The 21926-nt window shown below is 42.2% G+C and overlaps 1 protein-coding gene across 2 annotated transcripts in view; it reads right to left on the bottom strand.

The window, feature by feature from the left end:
* LOC118396158 (cadherin-related family member 5-like) overlaps positions 1-19307 on the bottom strand; it is a 33499-nt gene extending 14192 nt beyond the window's left edge. For both annotated transcript variants that reach the window (XM_052465881.1, XM_052465882.1), the window contains exons 1-2: positions 19076-19307; positions 4769-4974 (exon numbers count right to left, since the gene is read on the bottom strand). In XM_052465881.1, the coding sequence (XP_052321841.1) occupies positions 4769-4856 (88 nt within the window). In that variant the 5' untranslated portion in view covers positions 4857-4974; positions 19076-19307. The remainder of the gene's footprint in view (positions 1-4768; positions 4975-19075) is intronic.
* Between the last annotated feature and the right edge of the window lie 2619 nt (positions 19308-21926).

Below are 21926 nucleotides of genomic sequence, written 5' to 3'. Positions count from 1 at the left end.
TTTGTTGCATGGGTTGCATGGGCCACAGAGAGGGGAGAGGTCAAAGTGTCATCATGTGTAAACATATCTTTTACTCCCTACCTTTTCTAGTGGGGAAAGAAGGGTTGCAGTGTCTGGAATCATTCTATGCTCCCTCTTATGTTGTTTCTATATTAACCTATAGCCTCACCCTCCTCTCCGTGAGTCTGTCCAGGAGTTTGTATTTAGAGTGGGTTGTATCTAAATGACAATTTGATATATGCCTGTTGATATGGAGGATTTGGTTTATGGTTCTGGGGTTTGGGAAAGGAGACAAAGCTGAACGATGAATTATGTCTATGCTGTCTGACTATGTGTGTCTTTGCTATTAAAGGAACTCAGTTGCATTGTAAAGGGGCTCTCAGAAAATTCACTGGGAGACACTGAAATTATCTGAGAGTCACAGGATTGTGATAAGAGCTCATATAATTAAAGATGGACTTTTATAACTAACTCTGACGTGTGTGTGTGGTTTGCTCCCATGATTAGGTAAATAGAGGAAATTTCCACGACAGTTCCCACCTATTCTGAGCACTTGTTGGGTGCTTTTCCTTCACTCTGAGGTCCAACTCATCCCAAACCATCTCGATGTGTTTGAGGTCAGGTGATTGTGGAGACCAGGTCATCTGATGCAGCACTCCATCACTCTCCTTCTTGGTCAAATAGCCCTTACACACCCTTGGGATGTGTTAGGTCGATGTTCTTTTGAAAAACAAATTATAGTCCCACTAAGCGCAAACAAAATGGGATGCCGTATCGCTGAGGTAGCCATTCTGGTTAAGTGTGCCTTGAATTTTAAATAAATCACAGACAGTGTCACCAGCAAAGCACCCCCACACCATCCCACCTCCATGCTTCACGGTGGGAACCACACATGCAGAGATCATCTGTTCACCTACTCTGCGTCTCACAAAGACACAGAGGTTGGAACCAAAAACCTCAAATTTGGACTCATCAGACCAAAGGATAGATTTCCACCGGTCTGATGTCCATTGCTCGTGTTTCTTGCAAGTCTCTTCTTATTATTGGTGTCCTTTAGTAATGGTTTCTTTGCAGCAATTCGACCAAGAAGGCTGGATTCACACTGTCTTCTCTGAACAGTTGATGTTGAGATGTGTCTGTTTTTTGAACTCGGCGAAGCATTTATTTGGGCAGCAATCTGAAGCTGGTAACTCTAATGAACCTCTGCAGCCAGTTTCATCATAGCGCTTGATGGTTTTTGCGACTGCACTTGAATAAACTTGTAAAGTTATTGACATTTTCCGTATTGACTGACCTTCATGTCTTAAAGTAATGATGGACTGTCGTTTCTCTTTGCTGATTTGAGCTGTTCTTGCCATAATATGGACTTGGTCTTTTACCAAATATTGTCACGTCGGTATGAAGGATCAGGAGACAGGCGCAGGAATGCGTAATTGGGGTTTTTATTTCCCAAATTACAGCGTGCCGTGTAAAGGCACGTGGATGAAGACCAAACAAACACATATACAAAACACAGGGTAGAAACCCAAACAAAAGAGTGAGGTGTACCTCAAATAAATACAAAGTCGCACAATGATTATCACACGGGACGAGACCCGTAATCATCTACACAATATACCTGGCACGAAAGCTAAAACAACATAGCACAGCTACTCAAACGAACCAATGGACAGTGTAACAATAATCGACAGGACAATGGTGAACAAAGGGCACACTTATACAATTACTAATCAAATGGGAATAGGGACCAGGTGTGCGTAATGACAGTTCCGGAGGCATCCGTGACAAATAGGGCTATCTTCAGTACAGTATACCATCCCTAACACAACTGATTGGCTCAAATGCATTAAGAAGGAAAGAAATTCCACAAATTAACTTTTAACAAGGCACACCTGTTACTTGCCTTCACGCCCGTCTATTCGGGGCTCGCTGCAAGGGTCCCCTCCCCTGCCCGAGGTCGGCGGCGAGGGTCGCCGCTCCAAAGGCGCCACTTAAGTGGGCCAAGACTATGTTGGAGTTCCAGAGCCAGAGCCGCAGACAGATACCCACCCAGACCCTTCCCAATGGGTTTAGGTTTTGCGGCCGGAGTCCGGGGGGGGGTACTGTCACGCCCTGAACGTAGATTGCTTTGTATGTTTCTATTTTTAGTTTGGTCAGGGTGTGATGTGGGTGGGTATGCTATGTTTTGTTCTATGTTTGTATTTCTATGTGTTTTCTGTCTCTGTCTCTGTACCAGACAGGACTATTTTGTTTGTTCCATTTTTGTTATTTTTGTTCTAGTGTTCAGTGTAATTAAAAGATCATGAACACTTACACGCTGCACCTTGGTCCTCTCCTTCTTCCACCTCAAACAGTTGTTACACTTATAAATGCCCCATGAGCTTAGTTCAACTGTCACATTCCACAAGAGCCCAAACTTTTGACTGGTACTGTATATATATGTACATATATAAATATATATAATTTATAACTCCAGAAATGGATGTAGATGCAACTACATATTGCCCATTTAAGTCTATCAAACGTCTGCAAGTTTGAACATGTGTCCATTAGGCACATGGATATATATATTTTTTATCAGCATGAATTAGATTGAGCACTAAAAGCCCCACTGTTATTCCATAGGCTAGGATCCGCACTATGCAGCGGTTGCCAGAGCACATTTTTCACTGTCTGTTCACTGGTTTCAAAAACAATGATTGATAGGCAGCTTAAACTTCTTGATTTCAACCATTATTGGGAACAAATACACATTTAGATTTGTGAATAGATAAATGAGAGAGCAGCATAATGATTCGCATCAACATGCCCCCATTAACATCGACGGAGCTGTAGTGGAGCGGGTCAAGAGTTTCAGGTTTTTGGTGTCCACATCACCAACGAACTATCATGGTCCAAACACACCAAGAAAATTGTGAAGAGGGCACGACAACACCTTCAGGACTACCTGCCCTCCAGGACACCTACAGCACCCGATGTCACAGGAAGGCCAAAAAGATCATCAAGGACAACAACCACACGGGCCACTGCCTGTTCACCCCGCTGCCATCCAGAAGGTGAGGTCAGCATAGGTGCATCAAAGCTGGGACCGGGAAACTGAAAAACAGCTTCTATTTCAAGGCCATCGGACTGTTAAACAGCCATCACTAGCACAGAAAGGCTGCTGCCTGCATTCAGACTTGAAATCACTGGCCACTTTAATAAATGGAACACTAGTTACTTTAATAATGACACTTGAATAATGTTTACATATCTTGCATTACTCATCTCATATGTATACACTGTATTTATGCTATCTATTGCATCTTAGCCTATGCCGCTCTGTCATTGCTCATACGTATATTTATATGTATATATTCCTATTCCATTCCTTTCCTTACATTTGTGTGCATTAGGTATTTGTTGTGGAGTTGTTAAATATTATTTGTTAGATTTTGCTGCACTGTCAAAACTAGAAGCACAAGCATCTCACTACACTCGCAATAACATCTGCATGTTACCAATAACATTTGATTTGATTTACATTGACCACCCCCTTCCCCTTTGTTTAAACACTGCTGCTACTCGCTGTTTATTATCTTTGCATAGTCACTTTACAAATGACCTTGACTAATCTGTAACCCCGCATGTTGACTTGGTACCGGTACCCCCTGTGAATAGCCTCGTTATTGTTATGTCATTTTTTTGTGTTACTTTTTTATTTAATTTATTTAATTTAGTTTATTTTGTAATTATTGTCTTCTCTATTTCTTGAACTGCATTGTTGGTTAAGGGCTTGTAAGTAAGTACTTCATGGTAAGGTCTACTTACACCTGTTGTATTTGGGGCATGTGACAAATAACATTTGAATTGATTTGATCTGTAGATCTTAATAATAAGTGATATCCGTGTCGTCGTAGACTACACCACTGCTGTCATCCTTACCTCGCTCAGGTGGAACAAACTTAAACTTGTGCCTTTTTTCAATGCTGATTTGAATGTCATTAAGAAAACAGAGAAGTATGAAAGGTATTTGTTTTTAAGTAATCCTCAAAGTAATCATCTAGTTTTTCAAAAGTAATTGTAATCTGATTACAGTATTTTTGCTGGTAACGTAACACAGTTACCATGTTTTTAGTAATCCCTCACATGTAACAGATCACATGTTTATTTAACTAGGCAAGTCAGATAAGAACAACATTTTTTTTTTACAATAACCGCCTACCCTAGCCAAACCCTCCCCTAACCCAGATGACACTGGGTCAATTGTACTCAACCATGTGGGACTCGGAATCACGACCAGTTGTGATACAGCCCGGGATCGAACCAGGGTCTGTAGTGACGCCTCAGACCACAGAGCCACTCAGTTACTCCCCAACCCTGATTGTCACATACAGTCATGTCCGCAAAAACACTACAGTGAATACTATAGTATACTACAGTCATGTTCGCAAAACCACTATAGTGAATACTACAGTCATCTCTGCAAAAGCACTACAGTAAATATTACATTGAACACTATAGTAAAGTCCACAAAAACACTACAGTGAATACTAGAGTATATACTGTAAATATAGTAATACTACAGTATTTAGACCATAGCATACTATCATATTTTTTTATGTGGGATGTTACACAAATAAACACACGAGTGCACACGAGTATAAGCATGCGCACGTGCACGCACACTCACACACAATTAAACAGAATGCTATCCTGCTCCTTACATGGGTTTTAGATGTAGACAGTCAGGGTTAGATAATAGTACGGTTGTGGTGATGGGGTTTACCTGTGGCACTGAGGGGAATGAGGAGGAGTAGTGTGGACCAGAGTAGGACCCTCCACCTCCACAGACAAGACCTCTGCTGCTGCATCATTACAGCTTCAACCAGACACCAGGTTCCAGTCCCAGCCCCTAGCACTGTATCTAGAACCAGACCTTCCTTAGCACAGCTCCAAGTTCCGGTCCCAGTCTCTCACACCACCACCCCTAACCTGGAATAAGAGAAAGAGAAGTGTGGTAAAATAAGAGCCATCTAGTTGTTAAACAACCAAACAGTTTTGCCACTGTCACTGAGCAATGCTAAGCTATCTATGACTAGCTAGCTGTCTGTATTGACATGGGTGTAACTTAAATGAGTGAAGCTAGGATAACTATTGCTAGGTATCTGTGCTGTATTTATTGACATACGCAAGCTGTCATTGAACAATGTTATGATAGCTACAACTAGCTGTCTGTCTGACTTACTGGCCACTGAGCAATGCTTAGCTAACTATGGCTAGCCAGATGTCTGTATTGACATGGCTGAAACTGAAGGATGCTAGGTTAATTATGGCTAGATTGCTGTCTGTTTTGTCATGGTGGTCACCGTGACTGAGCAATGCTAGGCTAACTACCTAGCATTCTGTATTGACATTACTTAGTTGTCTGTTGTTTCGTGTCCCTCACCTTTTCACATTACACTTTCTTTAGTGTGATTACTTTGCTTTACTTTACAAATTAGCATTGGCCAAATTGGAATTCCTGGTCCTGCTTCTCTTACCAAGTTAAGGTCTTTAATAAAGTGTTAATTGATTAAAAACAAAAAACAATGTTTTAAGTGAGAAGTAGGCATTGGTCTTAAGCTGAAAAAGAAAGGAAATTCACAAGCATCACAATGTCTACTCCACCCATGCTCTACCAAGGTTTTCCAACACACAGCCTTGACCGACTACAGTAGCTATGTTGGTCTATTGTACTTCAAACAATAGTGTATGCAGGTCGCTCTTGGAACTCTAGGGGCAGTATTGTCATTTTTGGAAAAAAACGTTCCCGTTTTAAACGGGATATTTTGTCAGGAAAAGATGCTAGAATATGCATATAATAAGACAGCTTTCGATAGAAAACACTCTAACGTTTCCAAAACTGCAAAGATATTGTCTGTGAGTAGAACAGAACTGATATTGTAAGCGAAAGCCTGAGAAAAATCCAATCCGGAAGTGCCCCAGGTTTTGAAAGCGCTGCATTCCAATGACTCCCTATTTGGCTGTGAATGTACCATCAACGAGCTTACGCTTTCTACGTATTCCCCAAAGTGTCTACAGCATTGTGACGTAGTTCTACGCATTTCTGTTGAGGAATAGCCGTAGGCAAGCACATTGCATAAGTGCTCACATGGTGGCTCCGAGAGAGATTCTCCCGTAAAGTACAGAGGTAGCCATTACTCCAATCGGTCCTAGAGAAAAACGAATTGTCCCGACGGATATATTATTGAATAGATATTAGAAAAACACATTGAGGATGGATTCTAAACAACGTTTGCCATGTTTCTGTCGATATTATGGAGCTAATTTCTCAGCCAAACGTGAAGAACAAACGGAGCTGTTTCACCTACAAAAATAATATTTTGGGAAAAAATGAACTTTGGCTATCTACCTGGGAGTCTCGTGAGTGAAAACATCCGAAGTTCATCAAAGGTAAACGATTGAATTTGATTGCTTTTCTGATTTCCGTGACAAGGTTGCTTGCTGCTAGCAAGGCATAATGCTAGGCTATTATAAACTTACACAAATGCTTGTCTAGTGTTGGCTGTAAAGCATATTTTGAAAATCTGAGATGACAGGGTGATTAAAAAAGGCTAAGCGATGTCTCAATATATTTCATTTGTGATTTTCATGAATAGGAACATTTTCTAGGGATATTTATGTCCGCTGCCTTATGCTAATTAGTTTCAGGCGATGATTAAGCTCCCGCATGCGGGTTTGGGAGTCGCTACCTTCTCAAACAGCCTAATTCATATTCTTAATGTAGGTGGTCCCAAAATGATGTGATTTGTACCGCATGCAAGTTAAAGTATTGGATTCTTCACATACCACACTAATCCAACTCCACTACCTTTTCAAACTTTTTTATGATATGAAAACAAGCCTTAAATGGGATATTATTTATTTCAGCTTTTGTTTCTTTCATCACTTTCCCAGTGGGTCAGAAGTTCACATACACTCATTTAGTATTTGGTAGCATTGCCTTGTAAATTATTTCACTTGGGTCAAACATTTTAAGTAGCCTTCCACAAGCTTCCCACAATAAGTTGCGTGAATTTTGGCCCATTCCTCCTGACAGAGCTGGGGTAACCGAGTCAGGTGTGTAGGCCTCCTTGCTCGCACACACTTTTTCAGTTCTGCCCACAAATTATCGATGGGATTGAGGTCAGGGCTTTGTGATGGCCACTCCAATACCTTGACTTTGTTGTCCTTAAGCCATTTTGCCAACTTTTTAAGAATGCATTGTCCATTTGGAAGACCCATTTGCGACCAAGCTTTAACTTCCTGACTGATGTCTTGAGATGTTGCTTCAATATATCCACACACATTTCCTTGCTCATGATGCCATCTATTTTGTGAAGTTCTATTTTTATTTCATCAGACAAGAGGACATTTCTCCAAAAAGTACCATCTTTGTCCCCATGTACAGTTGCAATCCGTTGTCTGGCTTTTTTTATGGCAGTTTTGGAGCAGTGGCTTCTTCCTTGCTGAGCGGCCTTTCAGGTTATGTCGATATAGGACTTGTTTTACTGTGGATATAGATACTTTTGTACCTGTTTCCTCCAGCATCTTCACAAGGTCCTTTGCTGTTGTTCTGTGATTGATTTGCACTTTTCACACCAAAATATGTTCCAAGCTGCTTAAATGCACAGTCATCTTAGTGTATGTAAACTTCTAACCCATTGGAATTGTGATACAGTGAATTATAAGTGAAATAATCTGTCTGTAAACAATTGTTGGAAAAATGACTTGTGTCATGCACAAAGTAGATGTCCTAACCGACTTGCCAAAACTAGAAATTTGTGGAGTGGTTGAAAAATGAGTTTTAATGACTCCAACCTAAGTGTATGTTAACTTCCGATTTCAACTGTATACTTTAAAGGTCTATAGAGCCTGACTGCATTCCTGATTTCTTTAACTGTTAGCTTACCTGTGTAATGCTGACATAAGCTCAGAAACACTTATTTTGCAAACATTGTCCTGTTTTATCAGTTATTGTGCTCATCAATTGGCAGTTTATTACCTCTGTCAAGTGAATATGTAGCTTACAGTTGTATTTATTTTTTCAAAAAAGATGGTGATGCAACAATAATACACATTCACAATCGGCCTATATGGTGTCAGGAAAATAACCTCACACTCAACGTCAGCAAAACTAAGGAGATGATTGTGGACTTCAGGAAACAGCAGAGGGAACACCCCCCTATCCACATCGATGGAACAGTAGTGGAGAGGGTAGCAAGTTTTAAGTTCCTCGGCATACACATCACAGACAAACTGAATTGGTCCACCCACACAGACAGCATCGTAAAGAAGGCGCAGCAGCGCCTCTTCAACCTCAGGAGGCTGAAGAAATTCGGGCTCGTCACCAAAAGCACTCACAAACTTCTTCAGATGCACAATCGAGAGCATCCTGGCGGGCTGTATCACCGCCTGGTACGGCAACTGCTCCACCCACAACCTTAAGGCTCTCCAGAGGGTAGTGAGGTCTGCACAACGCATCACCAGGGGCAATCTACCTGCCCTCCAGGACACCTACACCACCCGATGTTACAGGAAGGCCATAAAGATCATCAAGGACAACAACCACCCGAGCCACTGCCTGTTCACCCCGCTATCATCAAGAAGGCGAGGTCAGTACAGGTGCATCAAAGCTGGGATCGAGAGACTGAAAAACAGCTTCTATCTCAAGGCCATCAGACTGTTAAACAGCCACCACTAACATTGAGTGGCTGCTGCCAACACACTGACTCAACTCCAGCCACTTTAATAATGGGAATTGATGGGAAATTATGTAAAATATATCACTAGCCACTTTAAACAATGCTACCTAATATAATGTTTACATACCCTACATTATTCATCTCATATGTATACGTATATACTGTATTCTATATAATCTACTGCATCCTTATGTAATACATGTATCACTAGCCACTTTAACTATGCCACTTTGTTTACATACTCATCTCATACGTATATACTGTACTCGATACCATCTACTGTATCTTGCCTATGCCGCTCTGTACCATTACTCATTCATATATCTTTATGTACATATTCTTTATCCCCTTACACTTGTGTGTATAAGACAGTAGTTTTGGAATTGTTAGTTAGATTACTTGTTGGTTATTACTGCATTGTCGGAACTAGAAGCACAAGCATTTCGCTACACTCGCATTAACATCTGCTAACCATGTGTATGTGACAAATACATTTTGATTTGATTTGATTTGATTTATATCTAAAAATACATACAGACCAATGATATACAGTATGTCAAATCTAATTTTATTTGTCACGTGCACCGAATTCAACCTTACAGTGAAATGCTTACTTACAAGCCCTTAACCAACGATGCAGTTTTAAGAAAATCCTTTCAAAAAAGTAAAAGATAAGAATAACAAATAATTAAAAAACAGCCGTAAATAACAATAACAGGGCTATATACAGGGGGTACCGGTACGTAGTTAATGTATTAATGTGCGCGGGCACTGGTGTTGAGTTAATTGAGGTAATTATGTATATGTAGGTACAGTTATGAAAGTGGCCATGCATAGATAATAATAGAGAGTAGCAGCAGCGTGGGGGGGCAATGCAAATAGTCTGGGTAGCCATTTGATTAGCTGTTCAGGAGTCTTATGGCTTGGAGGTAGAAGCTGTTTAGAAGCATCTTGGACCTAGACTTGGTGCTCTGGTACCCCTTGCCGTGCGGTAGCAGAGAGAACTATTTTTAGGGCCTTCCTCTGACACCGCCTGGTATAGAGGTCCTATAAATATTGGGGCCAATGTGTGACACTGGGATCAAAGTATCTAAATGGTTTGAAACAAAAATAAAAAGGATTTTCATGTAGTACTTAGAGGAATAAAGGTGAATATACACTATATATACAAAAGTATGTGTACACCCCTTCAAATGAATTAATTCAGCTATTTCAGTGACACCTGTTGCTGACAGGTGTATAAAATTGATAACACATCCATGCAATCTCCATAGACAAACATTGGCAGTAGAATGGCCTTACTGAAGAGCTCAGTGACTTTTAACGTGGCACTGTCATTGAATGCCACCTTTCCAACAAGTCAGTTTGTCAAATTTCTGCCCTGCTAGAGCTGCCCCAGTCAACTATAAGTGCTGGTATTGTAAAGAGAAACGTCTAGGAGCAACAACGGCTCAGCCATGAAGTGGTAGGCCCCACAAGCTCACAGAACGTGAGCGAGTTAGTGCTGAAGTGCATAGCTCGTAAAAATCGTCTGTCCTCGGTTGCAGCACTCACTAGCGAGTTCCAAACTGCCTCTGCAAGCAACATCAGCACAATAACTGTTTGTTGGGAGCTTCATGAAATGGGTTTCCATGGCCGAGCAGCCACACACAAGCCTTACATGCTGACCACAACGCTGGTGTCGCGTGCGCGAGCATTGTAAAATAAATGTATACATACATGTTATTCAATCATTGCATCCACACTGCTTGCGTGCTTCAGAGACCGTCTGCGCTAAAATATAAATAGGTTCTATTTGTGACGCTCAATTCTAGGTTCTATTTGTGACGCTCAATGCGCTGTAAGTCCGGACTCTCCCATCTCCTCATTGGTTTTTAAAAGCATTTACCCATGTGGGTGATTGAAAGATGAACTGATGTCCACACTCGAGTGGGTTGCAGTAATGCAGCTTAAAGTTGTTTGCCAACCACCATATAAAGTCCAAAGAAGTAGAAAAATTAAGCCTGAGGAAGGAGGAGAGATGACTAGAAAGGAATTTGGTATATCGTTTTTATCTGTGGATTAATTGTGGGAGTAGAGGACCTTGTGCATTTCAGGTAAAATAACAACCCAATGTTTATATCCCAGGACAAATTAGCTAGCAACAGCAAGACAGCTAGCTAAATTGCCGTAAATGTTTAAGGCTTTTCAACCTGTCCCCAAATTAATATAATTGGTTCAGAGTTTGTTTTGATATTTCAACCTGTGTGTCCTGATCGTGTCTGGTGTGGGGGTACAGGATCAACATGCACGCGTTAGTGCGCAGCCATTGGATTCTGGAGCAGTGGAAACACATTCTCTGGAGTGATGAATCACACTTCACTATCTGGTAGTCCAACGGACAAATCTGTGTTTGGTAAATGCCAGGAGAAAGCTACCTGTAAAGTTTGGGGGAGGAGGAATAATGGTGTGGGGCTGGTTTTCATGGTTTGGGCTAGGCCCCTTAGTTCCAGGGACGGGAAATAATAACGCTACAGCATACAATTACATTTTTAGATGATTCTGTGCTTCCAGATTTGTGGCAACAGTTTGGGGAAGGCACTTTTATGGGGGCATGACAATGCCCCCATGCACAAAGCGAGATCCATATAGAAATGGTTTGTAGAGATCGGTGTCGAAGAACTTGACTGGCCTGCACAGAGCTCTGACCTTAACCCCATCGAACACCTTTGGGATGGATTGGAACCCCGACTGTGAGCCAGGCCTATTTGCCCAAAATCAGTGCCCGACCTCACTTATGCTCTTGTGGCTGAATTGAAGTCCCTGCAGCAATGTTCCAACATCTAGTGGAAAGCCTTCCCAAAAGGGTGGAGACTGTTATAGCAGCAAAGGGGGGTCCAACTCTATATTAATGCCCATGATTTTGGAGTGAGATGTTCGATGAGCAGGTGTTCACATACCAAAACAAGGTTTCTTTTTTAATGTAGGGATTTGTATGGAAAGCTAAGGTGAAGCCAACATTAGATGTTGTTTCCCTCATAATAACCACATGTGGTTTTACTGCAACAGAGTAGCGCAACAACCTTCATTTGAAGCAGCAGGAAACAAACTAAAGTGGGCACATCTCTGACAAAAACTGATCAAAAATGAAATCACATAATTAGAAGAGAGCAGGAGAACCTATAAATTGGTTACAATAATTACAACAACTTTTCAAGTACCAAATTGAGCAAATTGTCAAGGTAGGCCTATTTCAGTACTTGCATTTCTGAGCTCCGAGTAGGCTTCTTCAAGCCCCTTGTATTGTCTAAAATAGCATGGAAAACATAATACATTTGTCATGTTATTTCATTACCAGAACATATTGTGAATAAGCTATGTAATTTGTTGTCATTATATACAGAATATTTCATTAATAGGAATAGTGTTGGGTGTTGGGCTATCCTATTTTGCACACAGTAAACTCTCTGTCCAATCGGAGGGACAAAAAAACACACAGTATGAAAACGTGAAGTCATTACATTTCTCTGTTAAATCTAACAACATCCTGTCGTAAATCAAGCAGACAAAAACAGATAATCAACATCAATTGGGAGATATTAGATCCCATGTGGATCCAGGCATAACTGTCTTCACCAGCACAACTGTCTTCACCAGCACAACTGTCTTCACCAGCACAACTGTCTTCATCAGCACAACTGTCTTCACCAGTACAACTGTCTTCACCAGCACAACTGTCTTCATCAGCATTACTGTCTTCATCAGCACAACTGTCTTCACCAGCACAACTGTCTTCAGCAGCACAATTGTCTTCATCAGCACAACTGTCTTCACCAGCACAACTGTCTTCACCAGCACAACTGTCTTCATCAGCACAACTGTCTTCACCAGCACAACTGTCTTCACCAGCACAACTGTCTTCACCAGCACAACTGTCTTCATCAGCACAACTGTCTTCACCAGCACAACTGTCTTCACCAGCACAACTGTCTTCACCAGCACAACTGTCTTCATCAGCACAACTGTCTTCACCAGTACAACTGTCTTCACCAGCACAACTGACTTCATCAGCATAACTGTCTTCATCAGCACAACTGTCTTCACCAGCACAACTGTCTTCACCAGCACAACTGTCTTCAGCAGCACAATTGTCTTCAGCAGCACAACTGTCTTCACCAGCACAACTGTCTTCATCAGCACAACTGTCTTCATCAGCACAACTGTCTTCACCAGCACAACTGTCTTCATCAGCACAACTGTCTTCATCAGCATAACTGTCTTCATCAGCACAACTGTCTTCACCAGCACAACTGTCTTCACCAGCACAACTGTCTTCATCAGCACAATTGTCTTCAGCAGCACAACTGTCTTCACCAGCACAACTGTCTTCATCAGCACAACTGTCTTCATCAGCACAACTGTCTTCACCAGCACAACTGTCTTCACCAGCACAACTGTCTTCATCAGCACAATTGTCTTTAGCAGCACACCTGTCTTCACCAGCACAACTGTCTTCAGCAGCACAATTGTCTTCACCAGCACAACTGTATTCATCAGCACAACTGTCTTCATCAGCACAACTGTCTTCACCAGCACAACTGTCTTCAGCAGCACAATTGTCTTCACCAGCACAACTGTCTTCATCAGCACAATTGTCTTTAGCAGCACACCTGTCTTCACCAGCACAACTGTCTTCAGCAGCACAATTGTCTTCACCAGCACAATTGTCTTCACCAGCACAACTGTCTTCATCAGCACAACTGTCTTCAGCAGCACAACTGTCTTCACCAGCACAACTGTCTTCATCAGCACAACTGTCTTCACCAGCACAACTGTCTTCAGCAGCACAACTGTCTTCACCAGCACAACTGTCTTCATCAGCACAACTGTCTTCATCAGCACAACTGTCTTCACCAGCACAACTGTCTTCATCAGCACAACTGTCTTCAGCAGCACAACTGTCTTCACCAGCACAACTGTCTTCATCAGCACAACTGTCTTCACCAGCACAACTGTCTTCAGCAGCACAACTGTCTTCACCAGCACAACTGTCTTCAGCAGCACAACTGTCTTCACCAGCACAACTGTCTTCAGCAGCACAACTGTCTTCATCAGCATGACTGTCTTCATCAGCATGACTGTCTTCAGCAGCATAACTGTCTTCAGCAGCACAACTGTCTTCACCAGCACAACTGTCTTCAGCAGCACAACTGTCTTCACCAGCACAACTGTCTTCAGCAGCACAACTGTCTTCACCAGCACAACTGTCTTCAGCAGCACAACTGTCTTTAGCAGCACAACTGTCTTCACCAGCACAACTGTCTTCATCAGCACAACTGTCTTCACCAGCACAACTGTCTTCACCAGCACAACTGTCTTCACCAGCACAACTGTCTTCATCAGCACAACTGTCTTCACCAGCACAACTGTCTTCAGCAGCACAACTGTCTTCACCAGCACAACTGTCTTCATCAGCACAACTGTCTTCATCAGCACAACTGTCTTCACCAGCACAACTGTATTCACCAGCACAACTGTCTTCATCAGCACAACTGTCTTCACCAGCACAACTGTCTTCACCAGCACAACTGTCTTCATCAGCACAACTGTCTTCACCAGCACAACTGTCTTCAGCAGCACAACTGTCTTCATCAGCATGACTGTCTTCAGCAGCATAACTGTCTTCAGCAGCACAACTGTCTTCACCAGCACAACTGTCTTCAGCAGCACAACTGTCTTCACCAGCACAACTGTCTTCAGCAGCACAACTGTCTTCACCAGCACAACTGTCTTCAGCAGCACAACTGTCTTTAGCAGCACAACTGTCTTCACCAGCACAACTGTCTTCATCAGCACAACTGTCTTCACCAGCACAACTGTCTTCAGCAGCACAACTGTCTTCACCAGCACAACTGTCTTCAGCAGCACAACTGTCTTCAGCAGCAACAACTGTCTTCATCAGCTTGACTGTCTTCAGCAGCATAACTGTATCCAGCAGCACAACTGTCTTCACCAGCACAACTGTCTTCAGCAGCACAACTGTCTTCACCAGCACAACTGTCTTCAGCAGCAACAACTGTCTTCATCAGCATGACTGTCTTCAGCAGCATAACTGTCTTCAGCAGCACAACTGTCTTCACCAGCACAACTGTCTTCAGCAGCACAACTGTCTTCAGCAGCACAACTGTCTTCATCAGCACGACTGTCTTCAGCAGCATTACTGTCTTCAGCAGCACAACTGTCTTCACCAGCACAACTGTCTTCAGCAGCACAACTGTCTTCACCAGCACAACTGTCTTCAGCAGCACAACTGTCTTCACCAGCACAACTGTCTTCATCAGCACAACTGTCTTCAGCAGTACAACTGTCTTCAACAGCACAACTGTCTTCATCAGCACAACTGTCTTCAGCAGCACAACTGTCTTCACCAGCATGACTGTCTTCAGCAGCATAACTGTCTTCAGCAGCACAACTGTCTTCACCAGCACAACTGTCTTCAGCAGCACAACTGTCTTCATTAGCACAACTGTCTTCAGCAGCACAACTGTCTTCATCAGCACAACTGTCTTCAGCAGCACAACTGTCTTCATTAGCACAACTGTCTTCAGCAGCACAACTGTCTTCATTAGCAAGACACCAAAATATTCTGGATATTCCTCGCAAACACCTTTTTTCCAGCACTTTGGCTGTCATTGCATCGCATGCTGTATCACAACAGCTGTTAGTCACTTGACAGTTATTTGAAAATTCCTTCCTGGATCAGATGATGATGTGTGAAAATATAATGGCATACCTAACCAGCTGGACACCAAATGTGCATCCAAAAAGTATTTTGCATAATTACTGAAGAATCATGTTAATTACAGTATCAATTTAGGTTTGAAGTATTAAGGTAAGGTGACTCTTTCAGTTAGAAGCAATGCATAAATTATTTAGGATTTTTGTGCCGATGAAAACTGTTTTCACCCTGTAAAATAAGGAGACAGGAAATGTTATGTAGTTAGTTACACTGCATTTCTGACATCTCTATTAAAAAACTGTCCAACAGCAATATCCACAATTCTTACAGGGTTCATGTTCAATGTCTAATTTAACTGATTAATGCTTCATATGTTATATAATGACAATTTACATTGCCATAAATGCAAGGACAGAAAAGTAATGTTTTATGTCTCACATCAAGCCACCAACCATGATAGGTTTTAAATAATGTCATGAATTGTATTGAATATAGCTATGATACTACCCTTATATCTTAATGTAATGACCTGAAAAAATGGCAGATTATTATCAATGACTTATCAACTGCTGTAACAAGTTGTTCAGTGTAGGAATCCTCACTGGTACCCTAGTTTATAGAAAGACCCATTAGCAGCGTGGCAGGTTACCAAAGTTTGATGTTGACTATGAACTTTACTTAGCTAGCTAGCTGTGCTTTGTGGAAGAATATAGGAGATATTATTAACATTGAGTTGTGCTGGTGCATTGCAATCTGTCCATACAACTAATGTTACAGCCTTGATGGCTTATTGGCTAACGTTAGTTGGTTAGCTAACTGGCAATAGCAGCCAAGGACGTTCGCTATCTTATTTGTGCTTATTTGTTTATGCTCTGATTACACGCAAGTGTCAAGGCAGGCCAACAGTTTACACAGATGACTTCAGAAATGTGAAAAAACATCCAAAGCTAAATATAGCTATCTTCCTTTGCTTGTAGCTTGCCTCTCATCAGACTGGTGTTAGCTAGCTCCTAGCGCTGTTGCTGCGCAACCCACGTGCTTTGGTACGGTTTTAGAACTGAGACTCGGCTGAAAAGATGTTAGCATTGCCAGAAATGCTACAGAAAGGTAGCACGTGTGAAAGCGATAAATTATACATTTAATCAAAACTGTTGCCCCCACAAACTTATTCAGTCCAAAAGGTGGTATGTCTAATGGTCACTTTATGAACGCTGTAGTCTTGGTCTTATCCGACTCCTAGATATTGAGCTAGGTCGGGGCAATAAATGTTTCTTTTCCAAATGCTAATGACCCTGTTAAAAATCTGGTATGTGGCTCTCGGTAACGGCCGGATGGCTCATGGCGAGAGGTGGGGAGTGTGTTGTGTACCTCCAATCAAGTTGATTTGCGCATTTTCATCAACATTGGTGTCATATCAGCTTAGATATGATAGGGAGATTGGAATGTAACATGGAGCTTCCCACAATAATGATTAGTTGGAGATCAGCGCTACATCACTACAGAAGTCTGATCTGACATGGCTTTACTGTGATTATTAACACACAGTGCACACACACACACACACACACACACACACACACACACACACACACACTTACAAAAAAACATGTACAATCTGCAAGCTAATGTTGTTCTTTAGGCTGTCCACGTCTATAAAAAAAACTGATGCGGGACAAGGGATTGATTTTGAGGGACATTCGCAAAACAGTGGATAGAATACAAATGTTGGGGCCAGGTTAATGGATTGTGTTCAAATGGCGACCTAGTTCTGCTGTATGAAGGTCACTGATTGTTGAAGGGGCAATCCTATCCTTAGTTGCTAAATCCATTTTTTTGGACTAAATGTGTGCCTATTGATTCTTGAAGAATATAACGTATAAATGCTTAGTTCTACTGTTGTGTCCGTCAGAACCCAAAATATAAGGTTTTACTCCAAAGTTTGTAAACAAAGTAAATGTAAACAACCACTGTAAAGCCTAAAAACATGGTTAAATATATAATTTTGATATCATGGATGGTCAGTCCTTGCATCCATAGCATAGTCTATGGATTTGAAAGTGGTTGCATTTCTCCAGCCCCAACCCTCAACTTTTTACTGAAACTGAGGCATTGAAAACACAAATGTTTCAATTAACGATTGCCGCTTTAAACACCTTTAATAGGCCTAGAGTAATAGTGTTATTATATGGCACAATCCTCTATCAGTGAGTTACCTTTGTGCAATTAAATTCAAGCAAAAGTCAAGAACAAAATTGTTAGTATTGCAAACAGAAATAATGATATTGAAAGCAAAACATAAAAGTATTGACAGCAAAAAACAATATTGCAAGGAAATCATTTTGAAATATGATAACAAATTATGCAAAACGGATGGATGCTGCAATTTTTTTAATATGGGAAACATTATAAGGGAGCAGGAGAACCTATAAAATGGATACAATAATATAACTTTTCAAGCACCCAACTGAGGAAACGTCTGGTTTTCAAGGTAGGCCTATTCGGTACTTGAATTTCTGAGCTCCAAATTCAAGTAGGCCACTTCAAGCTCCTTGTAGTATTGTTTGAAATGGCTGGTTTAACATGGAAAACATAATGTATTTGTCATGTAATTTCATTACCAGATCATTTTGTCAAGAAGCCCACTATGCTATTTTTTTTATGATAACGTGATTAAATACATCTCCCTCTTTCATGCAATTTTTATGCCTTTTTATCAGTTGCAAGTTTTGACACATTCCAGCAGCATAGCAGCCTGCATCCTACTACTAGTTTGCCTCTGAAGGTAAGCAGGGCCAGCCCTGGTCAGTCCCTGGATGGGAGACCAGATGTAGCTGGTGGTGTAAAAAAAAAAATTCACGTGAGGGAAATTATGTATTTTATTTTAAAAAATTGTAAGGGCACACACACACAGTTTCACTCTTCCATTCACTCTCTCTCACACACAGTTTACGAGTTTGAAGGCTTCTCTTTAGTAATTCCTTTAAATGCTCTGTAAGTGGGTTTCTCTTCAGCTTTCCCTGTCTGACAGACCACCTCACCTCTAACCTCCCCTGTCACTCTCCTCTCCCACCTCAGCCCTAATCTCCCCCACCACAGCCCTCCCTGAACCCCTCCCTTACTTGACTCTGAGACAGACAACTGCCGCTCACCCTTCATCAAACCATTCTCTAACCCACTCTTCCTCTAATCCTGTTTTTTGGCTCTGATTCCAACAAACCTCCTTCCACGTGGCCTAATTCTGGTGCCTATCAGGGTTAGGGTTAGGGAACACTCCATTCCAAATCAACAAACGGGAAACAAAAATGCCAACAAATAAATCATCCATGTGTAAATTTGAAATCACGGTGACATGACAGTTCCATTGCATTCCATTCAGATCATTAGTATCTCTTAATAGGGGCCCATTATTTCGTCTACTTGCCCTCTGATAACCTAGAAACACAATCAGCAAAACACTAACAACGTACCAGCAATACCACCACACTACCCAACTACATGCACACACACATGCACTCAAACATGCTGTCTGTCACCCCTCTGCTGAAATATTACCCTGCACACAAGAGCCTCTAAAGTAAACACACACACAAACACAGGCACAGACACACCACCTTTACCTGTGTTAACTGACCTGTAGGTGTGAGATCCTCAGTGGGTTCTGTTCTTAATGCCTAGAGAACACAACATACCTGCTGGAGCACAGGAACACACACAGCCTTCCACGCAGACCCAGGGAGTGTGTGTGTCCTCACAATAATAAACACAAACTAAGAAACATAAGCACAGATACACAAGCAGACACCACCAAACGTACAGAAAGAAACAGGGACGCAAACACACAAAGACAGCACTTGAACACAAAAATCACACACAAACTAGACAGCAGCTTAAGAAGCGTTTCCTGAGGATAACTTTCGGCTCAGAGGCTAAACCCTGGGGGCGGGATTTATGACCAATCAGAGTACTTAGAGAGCACTAGCCAATCGAGGTGCCTAGAAAGAACGTACTAAAACATCATGGAGGTTAGAGACAGGGGTCAAAACTCACCTGACTATTCCTTTTTGACTATCTGCACATACTTCTCTGGAATCCCTGGTGGTTAAGTGTGGCTTCCATCAGGCATTACAGGTCTGGGTTGTGGCGTGAATATAAAGATGTGGCCGATCAGACCTATTAATGATCTGGTCACAGTGGAGGTAAGAGACACATGTCTTATAAGGGAGTTGTTTGAGCCAGTGTCTGTGTGCATGTGCGAGTGCGTCTGATTATCAGGCTTTAGAAAGAACATGCTAATCGGGCTGACAAGGGATTACCAATCATACGTTGGCTTTTAACCCTGACATCCTCCCCCTTCTCCAGACACCAGAGAGAGAGAGAGCTGTATTAATGTTTAATTTAATATCATATTAATGTTGGGACACCAGACCAGTCACTTGTTGTGATGGCTGGCTGTAGATCTCTTGCTCTGATTATGAATAGCCATGTCCATCAAGCCCAGGCTTTGATCAAACATGTCAGATAATTTCAGATACTTCAGCGGCACTTGATTGAGCTTGCCCAGTATAAAGGAACCAATGAAATAGTCCTTTCAAGTATTAACATAATGACATAATGACCCATCTCTGGGTTGGACATAATTGTCCGTGTTGATTTTATTACCTTCTGTTATGACATGTCACCACTAGATGTCGGACCTATAGCTGTATTCAGAGGTAACAGTCTCTCTTACTCTCTCTCGCTCCCTCTCTTTCCTCCGTGACCTCTCCACCAGCTGGTGTTTACACAGGAGTTGACTTATCCTCATTAAGAGGACATTAGAATAAATTATCTGTCTGAACCACATAACCTGTAGCAGAGGAAACTGCTGTGACAGTCAGCTGTCATAAGGTGACAGCACATCTGTTGTGTCGTTATTGTGACCGTTTTATGTAACCCTTATGGAACACACGAACTGGTATGTGATCACTGTCCGTAACAGTCTGTGTGTGTGTGTGTGTGTGTGTGTGTGTGTGTGTGTGTGTGTGTGTGTGTGTGTGTGTGTGTGTGTGTGTGTGTGTGTGTGTGTGTGTGTGTGTGTGTGTGTGTGTGTGTGTGTGTGTGTGTGTGTGTGTGAGAGAGAGAGAGAAAGAGTGTGTCATCTGTCACACCGCCCTTAATTCTCCTCTCCGTGTGGTGTTACATTGAAACAGGTCCCCAAACAAACAATCCCCACATTCCAATTGTTCCACGGGTTCCTGCAGTATACACAGTGACACCCGACACAGACCCAGACCAGAGCTGATGACCTGCATAAAGCTAACTAGTCCAATGGCTCATGGAGGTCTTGTCTAGGATGTGGTTGTGACTGCCTAGGTTAGTCAGGTAGACCCACAGCTTTCAGATAGATCAGATGCTGGTCCCTGGAGGGGTACAACTGATAACAGGACTTGTGTGTCTGTCTGATCAAACATCCTCACTGGAACACATAACATGTTGAAACACCCACCTCACTGAGAGCATGTGTGTGCCTGTAGCAGTATCTGGCAGCACTGTGTGATCCTAATGTGGGTTCATTCTCCTCCAGAGTATTGTCTTTACTAATGAGAGAGGGAAAGAGAGGGAGGGGGAGAGAGAGAGAGTGTGGGAGCGGGAGGGAGGGCAGAGTAAGAGATAATGGAGGGCAGAGAGAGAGAGTGTGGGAGTGGGAGGGAGGACAGAGTGAGAGAGAGATAAAGAAGGGCAGAGAGAGAGATATATATAACAGAAGAAAGGTCTGCTGATCAGTCTGTTCAGGCAGAATGTTGGAGGATGCAATGTTTCAGTACTTCAGAGAAGAAACATGATGACATGAATCACTACATCCGTTTACACCCCTCTCACTCCCCCATTCACACACACACACACACACACACACACACACACACACACACACACACACACACACACACACACACACACACACACACACACACACACACACACACACACACACACACACACACACACACACACACACACACACACACACACACACACAAGTCCTTGGCTCCCCTCCAGTCTAAAAAACAGAGCCAGATTTTAGGTCAACCAGAGCAGGAATCTACAACACTCAGCTGAATGTTTTCTTTAAAGAGGGGAGGTACAAAAGAAGAAAAGAGTTGTCCCTGGGGCGGGGGCAGCGGAAGTGGGTCTTTGACACTGTGAACAAAATAGAATCTCCTGGGCAGATAGAAGTATAGAAAGAGGGATAGATAGGCATACAGAGAAAGGAGTACATAGAGGTAGTTTATTTAAAGAAGGATATAGAGACCAGAGCAGAGTGAGGCCCTGAGCTGCAGAGTTATTCCACTCCATTAATTCCCAAACTGTGTTGTGCGCTGTTGGTCTCCCACATCAAGGCTTCAGAGTTATTTGTGACACTAAAAACAGCTCATACAATGTGTCTAGCCAAATGCTAGACACCAATTATGAAATACTTTTCTCATTGAAAATGTTTTTTGGAG

The sequence above is a fragment of the Oncorhynchus keta genome, chromosome 17 (genome assembly GCF_023373465.1).
Source record: "Oncorhynchus keta strain PuntledgeMale-10-30-2019 chromosome 17, Oket_V2, whole genome shotgun sequence".
NCBI classification, from domain to species: domain Eukaryota; kingdom Metazoa; phylum Chordata; class Actinopteri; order Salmoniformes; family Salmonidae; genus Oncorhynchus; species Oncorhynchus keta.
Note: the sequence above shows the minus strand (reverse complement) of the source record. Positions and strands in the feature narration are given on the sequence as shown.